Raw genomic sequence first — 7,987 nt, 5'->3', positions numbered from 1 at the left:
GTGTGTGTACATAGCCCAGGTCTGCGTTCTGTTTTCCACTTCATTGAGCTAAAAAAAAAAAAAAAAAATGCATCACGCCCTGTTTTTAGGTGCTTTCCTCATAAATTATACCTGGACAAACCAGTCAGTCCACTTCAGTGTCTTACTTGCTCTTCATTTTGTGTCTCCAGTGCTCTTTCACCACTGGAAGTTGGTAATTTTTCAAATGGTTTTCAACAGGTCCAGATATGGAGGAGCTCCCCTCTTAATGTGACAGTGATGGTGGTTCAATACTGTCACATGGGGACAGGGCAGTCCTCAGCTCTGTGTAAGTTTTGACCAGAATTACTTTTTGAAGGAAAGGTTAGTATATATGTCTATAAAAAGGACATTCATGTGAACCTTCACCTTACCTTGGCACGGTAAAGGTTCACATAGTGGTGACAGTCAATCTATGCATTGGGTGAATATCTATTAACAGTTTAAAATTATATACAGTAGAACCCGGTTATCTAGAGCGCCGATGACCGGCACCCGACAGCTCCGCTCTTCTGTTTACTCCTTCAGCTCTCCTGGAGCTTTGGCATGTGTTCTGCATATAAGAACACATACCATAGCTTTGCTAGGGCTGGCAGGAGCAATCAGGAGAGTGGAGCTGTCAGGTGAGCAGAGCTCCGTTCTGTGATTGGCTGAGAAAAGAGAGAGCCTGATGACGGCTCACGGTTTCCCTTTTCTCAGCTATTCAGCATTAGAGGTGGATGGGGACAAGTCTCTTCATTTAAGTTTAGTTCTGAATGGCTGAAAAACCTGTTTCAGAGTAACCTCAGTTAACTGGAAACTACATTTATATGCAGTCGGCCATTCCCTGTAGGGGCCGGATAACCAAGGTTCTATTGTAAAACTAACAATGAGTTCTAAATTCAGTATTTGTAGGCTGAGGTGTATAGATGTCATCATGAGTGGGTAAATGTAGGAGATTCTCATACATGCCCTGTTTCAGGTCTTTTAAGAAACACATGTATTGACAATGGTAGGATATTTTATACAGATTAAAGGGAACCTGTAATGAGGTAAAAATATTAGTACCCTGGTTGTGTCCCATAGTCGGTATTCTGGGTTACCTGGAACCAAACTGGAGAGAAGCAGTTTTGTCTCTGTAATCTACAGGGGCTCAGGCTATTGAAGCCAAGGAAACTGGTAAAAGTAGTAATTTATTTTACTACTGTAAGTTTCCTTTACACCCTATGGGATGGCCATAGAGTGAAGATCATGGGTACAGGTTGACCATTGGACAAGTTGGAACCCTTGCTTTGTGGGTCTGTCCACTTTTCAAATGTTTCTGGTGAGCATGGTTGAATATGTACAAAATGTATGATGGCCTTATGTGGACAGAAAAGATGCCAGCTACTTCACAGCAATATACACCCCTTCCTAAAATTATAAAAAAGGGTCAGGAGAAAGCATGAATATCTTCTCCCCCTCTTTCAGAAAGGAACCATGCTGCTTATTAGCTCTGTCCTAGCAAGAATATGTTTTTGTAGTAAGCAACGATATACATATCATCGAAACTGAAATATTTTCATCCTTTCAGTTGTTTCCCCTCATGATGTCACGGGTTAATCGCTAATTTTTTATTAGTTATTGATAGAACAGCAGTGATAGATGCTGCTCCTCCATATCATTCCATCCAGTGAAAGGATCAGATGAGGATAACAGCAGCAATCAGACCAGCGAGCGGCGTGGGACCAGTTTTCCTCCACATTTATAATGCTGTGTACAGAATGAGTTTATAACCCCCAACACGGGGCATGGGGACCAACTGCAAGGATTGAAAACCACTAAGGGCTGGAGTTCAGTTTTAAAAATACCCATTTATTAATTGGAGAAAGGTTGAGTTTTTATTTATTAACAGTAAAGTGGGTGTGAAACCTAGAACCAAGATTTTTATTCTTGATCAGACTATCCTCACATTTTAACATGAGGGAACTTTTAAAATAACGTTCAGGTCTTCAGGGAACCCCTTCTAGAATGACTATCTCCACAGCTCACAGTATATTAGTGGGATAGTCATTCAGAAGAATTCCTCTTACATTGCTGACAATTGGGAAGAATGGCACCCGTACAGATAGCCAAAAAGATCATTGGTTTCACTTACTGACCTGAGAGTCACAAACTGCTCAAGGAACCCCTCGGACCCTGATCTAGATGGATTGGTAAAGAGTGAATTTGGAGGATTTCTGTTTGTGAATTCTTCAGCCAGATGTGATCTTCACTGTATGAGGAAGACACAAGACACCAATGTGCAAAAAACTATAGTCTACATGAACTCTTGATGTATTTAACATACCTTACCTTACTTTCTCATATTCCCACTTGTAGACTAAATACCGGTCTGCAGGCAGGAAGTAGAAGTGTCTCAAGTACTCAGCTTACTGGAGACAAATTGATTGTGTAGTTATGCTTCCAATGAGAACATACAAATACATTTTTACCTATAAAAAAGTTTTTTAAATTGCTTTTTTTGTTTTAGTTATGAAAATAAAATCTTAATGGAATCTGTACTGAGAAAAAAAACAAACCTGTTCTCACCAACTTTCTGTCTGCCTTTGCCCTCATTATTGCAGTTACTGACATAGAACTATGAATCAAAGTTTTGAAGCATTTGGATGAAAAACAGCCGGGGAAATGACATTTCAGCGGCACAAGAGACTCTGCACATTGGGCGATTGCCCTTCCATTGGTAATGCAGTCCCGGTAACAAAGCCAGGTTCAGCCGAGTTGAAATTAGAGATTTCAAAGAAGAAAAACAAAGAAATCTTTATTCACCAAACCTTAAATTATCTTCATCAGTAATGAACCTTAAGCAGTAAAAAAACAAAACGAGAGATAAATGTGACTGCTAATAGGCCACCATCTTCATCTGTGGATAGTCCCAGCACTGTTATATATACAGTCTTATTGGTGATTCTGTATACAGGGCCCCCACAACAGGCTGCTAAGGCGTATACATTGTCCATCTATTATACACAAGAAGCCGCTCACATTTAATGTGAAGTGGTGTGGGCTTTCGATGTGGTAGCAGATGTAACCGGTACTTCTGGAATGTGTTCCACTCTCCTGAAAAAGTATTCCTGCAAAGACAGAATATTTCCATTATCCACAATGCTGCAAAGGCTACAGCTAATCATTCTCACACCATCAGCTTCCTACGGTCCCTCCTTGGATTATGGTATGGAACTAACCTGCTGCAATAATTTAAAATTAGGAATTCTAAGGTCCATAATAGGAAGGGGAAAAAAAAAAAGACCAATTGGACCCAAAAGAGGTGAGAATGATGTTCTAATTTACATTGCGTTATTTAACTCAGACCATAAAATCTTCTTTAGATAAACCTTGCAGTGTAAAAATCTATTAGATTTTGATACAAAGTGAATGGATTGTGTAGGTGTTGTAACAAATCCAGTAGGGGGTGTGTACAATGACATTGTCAGGAAAGTTTCACAGCTGTGTGTATATGAATGCTGCATGTCATGTTCTGCAGCCGTACAAACCTCCATATCTCCTAAACAGGAGGCCATCCTCAAAAAATAAAGAACTCTGCCCATCAAAAAAAATCCACTGTTACAGATTACTGGAGGCTTCTATCGCTTCAACCCTGATTTCTCAGGAACGAGGGGGTACAGGTAAACAAAATTTGAGGTACTAGTGGGGGTCACCTGTGGCTCCTGTTTAGGAGATATGGAGGTTTGTACTGGATAGATGTAAGGCTGCAGAACATGACATGCAGCATTCATACACACACACACGGCTGTAAAACTTTCCTGACAATAAAGTTGTTCACGATCATTAGTACACATTTACACATTAGAACATAGGTTAAGCTAAAGAAGACATTATGGTTAAGTGTTGTCACCAGGGATAACAGTGGTGGCTGCACAGGCAAGGTAGGAAAAGGAACCTTTCACATAATTATCTTTTGGCCTGCAGTGTTGCAAATGATGGGATCTGATTACAATCTTTTATGAACAAGACCATTATTATTATTACACAGTATTTATATAGCGCCAACATATTACACAGCGCTGTACAAAGTCGTATCATTATTTGTCCCTCAAAGGAGCTCACAATCACAGACCTGTATATCTAGAATAGTAGATTACTAGGGGTATACGCACCTTGCAGCCCACAGCTAGCAGCACGTGTAGAAGCACCATGCTCGATACCATTCCTATGGACACCATCTTGTTGTCTTTGCGGATGTGAGGCCAGAAAGCCAGAACAAGAACAAAAGCAGAAAGAGACATGGCCAGAAGAAGAATGATCCAGCGGAATATTTCATATGGGACTACGCAGAGAACCTCAGGAAAAGAAGAGACGTGGTATTGTTAAAATGATTGCAACATTCACATAAATAGGGATGATGAGTGGAAGAGATTTAGGAAGAATTAGATCATATTTACAAATACTTACTGTGGAAGGTATGTATGCAGACAGGGAGTAGCCATAGACACACACTGTCTCCATGAAGCTGTAAGTCCCCACTGCTGGGCTCACTCCTTTCCTCCACTGCAGAAATCCCCACAGGGCCAAAGGTACCAGCCAAGCGTAACTGTATATAGCAATCCCAGCAACAGTCACTGTCAAAGAATAAGCAACAGATCAGCCATTTTGTACCCCAGAAACTGCACATATGGGGAGAACAATCCTAAAATAACAATAATTCTGCTCACCTTTGTGAAATTGGGGGCTGTAGTTGTACCCTGGAGTGCCATGCTCCTGGATAAAGGTGGCCAGGTTCCCAACCACTGTGACAGTGATAACAAGTGTGGCACAGATCCAGAAAGGTCCTGAAAAAAGTGTACTGGTCAGACATAGGGAATAACTAGGACTGAGCATATGCAAACAGATTTTCTACGCACTCTCAATTTGCAGAACATCTGCTGTGGCAGCTATGTGATCCATAGACGGCCTTTATTACTAATAGATAAAGGAGGCAGGAGTATTCCCAAAATGATATATTGAGCCTGACTTATTAAAGCTCACCATAGCTGGAGAAGATACACTTTCATCAGTGAAGCTGGGTGATCCAGCAAACCTGGAATGGGTCTGGTCCAGGATTCAAAACATTTGGTATCAAATAGCAAATTACTTTGAAGCAATCCATTCCAGGTTTGCTGGATCAGCCAGCTTCACTGATGAAAGTGTATCCTCCCGTCTTGTAGAGCTTTATTAAATCAGAGCCATTGGGTTTGATTTATTAAAGCTTTCTAAGAATGTAGAAGACAGATTATCATGGGAGTGGTGATCCAGCACACCTGGAATGAATCTTGTTTAGAACTGAAAACATTTGCCAATTACTAAGTATATCCGAAGTTTGCTGGATGATCCAGGTTCTCCCATGATAGCCTTATCTTCTCTATTCTTGGAGAGATTTAATAAATCAGGTCTCAATGTTAATATTCTGTCCCATTTCTCCTTGCACTCACCCCATAAGTATCACACAAACTTACCATAAAGATCAGGATTATTCCGCAAATGATGTCTGACAAAATTCTTTCCAGGAACAGGCATAAAGGAAGCTCGAATCCTGTCCAGCACCTAAGTCATGAAAAGGAAATCATAGTTGAAAAAAAAATAATGGCATCCCTAAACAAATCCTCTTTACCAAAAACATTGACAGGTTCTCTGACAAATACATAGCAGCGCAGAGTTTGTTATATGAAGGCATGTGGGCAGCCAAAGCTATCAGACCCAGAACTGGTCAGTGCCCCGTTCACCGATATGACTGATCGGGATGGAGTACTATTCAAGTCAATGGAGGAGAGCACAGCGGGGGGACTGTTCTCTCATAGTCCCCTCTCCATAGAACAGAATGACTCCGTATGTACAGTAATCATTCATCTGTCACTGGAAAAAAATCATAAAATAATGTTTCCAGCAACAATTATCTCACATGTGCACAAACCTAAGGCTACATACAATTGTCGCCTCAGGGCTGATATTGGACGAGAATCTGATGTGTGTACAGTGGTTGTTTGGTGTTGTTCATGGATCTGTCCTGGCAGATCCACAAATGACGAACGACCACAATGCAAGTGAAGGGGAGAGAGCACAGTGGGGTGCCGCTCATTCTCCCCCCTTCTCTCTACACATAGTTCTCCCCAGAGTTAGCCAGTTGCTCCGCCCAGCTCTTGGCAGCTCTCGTCCTCGCATGCACAGATCTCAGGCTGCTCTGTGTCATCCGTTCAGAGGATTGCACACAGCTCAGCCTTCATGTGAAGGGGACACAGGCATCCCCGCCCCCATCTCATAGCACAGAGCTCTGCCTGTGACATGTATCCACTGCTAGCTGCGTGTGTATTCTGCATCCTCACAGCTCTCTGTACAAACCTCCATATCTCCTAATATGTATGTCACAATGACCTGTAATCTTCAGGGTGTACAGTGGGCCCTCATAGATACTAGTTATTACAATTTCAGCCCCCCCAGCTTTAAAGAATTTCAAGATATGGAGGTCACAAATGTAAAAAGTTTTGAAAATTGAACTTTGGGGTTGCTGTTTCAGGGGAAAGTGCAACTAGGAGTCCTAAATTGAAAGTGCAAATTGGGGACCCCGGAGCCACTAACATAGCAAGGAGCATTGGGGTGGGGCCCCTAAATATATACCTACCTGTCACAAATCTATACCCATGAAACTACTGTCTGCTTCTCTTCTTTGTACACCAATTTCTCTGAGGTGGGGGTACAAAACTGAAAATATAGGTACAAGTGTCGGGCACATTCTCCCCTTACAATCTCATTACTACAGCATCATTAGAACATAAATCACTCTGCCCATCAATATATGCCTCCCTGCCCTGTTACACATTCCTGTCCACTTATCTAACATTCTGAACTTCAATTGGGGAATGGGGAGGTGTAAGAAACCAAAAATATAGGTACAAGTGGGGAACATCTGTGACTAACATCCCTTAGAACTTCATCACTATGGCATCATTAGGAAATGATCTCTGCCCACTACATTTTATTGAGGTTGAGGTACAGGAAGGTTACAGTCATGTGTAACAAGAAAGTGCATTGTGATGGACAGTTTTTTTTTTAATGTAATGTTGCCATGGTGATGAAAGGTGATCGCCACACATGTCTCCCACTTCCACCTATATTTTTGTTTCCCTGCACCTCCTAATTCTGGAGAAATTGGGGTTTGAGGTAAGATGCAGACAGATATGTGTAACAGAGCAGGCAGCACATTCACTAAATTTGCCGTGTTTTGCCACACCCCCTTTTTTACCACCCGGCTACAGCTTCCTACCACCCGGCTGAAAAAAATTTGTGGGGAGAACACTGGTACATATAGCAGAATGGTGCTGTATGTACAGCGCTCATTCATTGACCTTTCAGTCTTTTGTCGTAGAAAGGATCGTGAAAGAGAAGAGGCGCTGTAGATTAGATAGGGGTATATAAAAAGTACATAACAGAAGGCCTCAAATTATATTCTTTGTAATTGAACTGGAAGTGCTGGGAATATAAAGAAATGAAAGGTTATTGCAGAAAAGGACAGGCAATGTCAGTTTTACAATAGGTAATTATACCTACCTGATCGCCGCCCTGCTGTCAAATTTTGCTGCATGCAGGTCAGCGTTTGTTGCCCAGAGATACCCTGCAAACAAACAACCTTTGGGACATTCTGGGAATAAAATAACTGATCCCGCACAGGATCAAAGCTGATCAAGCTGTCCAATGATCAGGATGCAAAAAAGGGAGAAGATGGCAGTACCTTGGGGACAGGTGAGTAGCCCCAGGTTTTAGATCTGCTTTAGGACAACAAGTCTGTACTCTGTCCCTCTGGGGTGTCTTCCTATTATGATGAACCACCGGTGACATTTGTACAAGTTAGCTTAGGAATAAGGTTGTATTATTATTATTAACCACCCGAGCGATAACCCCGACCTTGGTTCGGGGTTAAAATAATTACAATTATCGATAACCCCGAACTTTTCTCACTGTA

The 7,987-nt window shown here is 41.7% G+C and overlaps 1 protein-coding gene across 1 annotated transcript in view; it reads right to left on the bottom strand.

Annotated features, from left to right (window-relative positions):
• Positions 1 to 2,777: 2,777 nt before the first annotated feature.
• The window catches only part of YIPF2 (Yip1 domain family member 2), an 8,688-nt gene continuing 3,478 nt past the window's right edge, over positions 2,778 to 7,987 (bottom strand). Inside the window, exons 4-8 of the mRNA XM_072399577.1 lie at positions 5,490 to 5,577; positions 4,710 to 4,826; positions 4,450 to 4,616; positions 4,155 to 4,337; positions 2,778 to 3,110 (exon numbers count right to left, since the gene is read on the bottom strand). Coding sequence (XP_072255678.1) covers positions 3,024 to 3,110; positions 4,155 to 4,337; positions 4,450 to 4,616; positions 4,710 to 4,826; positions 5,490 to 5,577 — 642 coding nt within the window. The 3' untranslated portion in view covers positions 2,778 to 3,023. The remainder of the gene's footprint in view (positions 3,111 to 4,154; positions 4,338 to 4,449; positions 4,617 to 4,709; positions 4,827 to 5,489; positions 5,578 to 7,987) is intronic.

The sequence above is a fragment of the Pyxicephalus adspersus genome, chromosome 2 (assembly GCF_032062135.1).
Source record: "Pyxicephalus adspersus chromosome 2, UCB_Pads_2.0, whole genome shotgun sequence".
Classification (NCBI taxonomy): Eukaryota; Metazoa; Chordata; class Amphibia; order Anura; family Pyxicephalidae; genus Pyxicephalus; species Pyxicephalus adspersus.
This window is presented reverse-complemented; position numbering and strand designations above follow the sequence as displayed.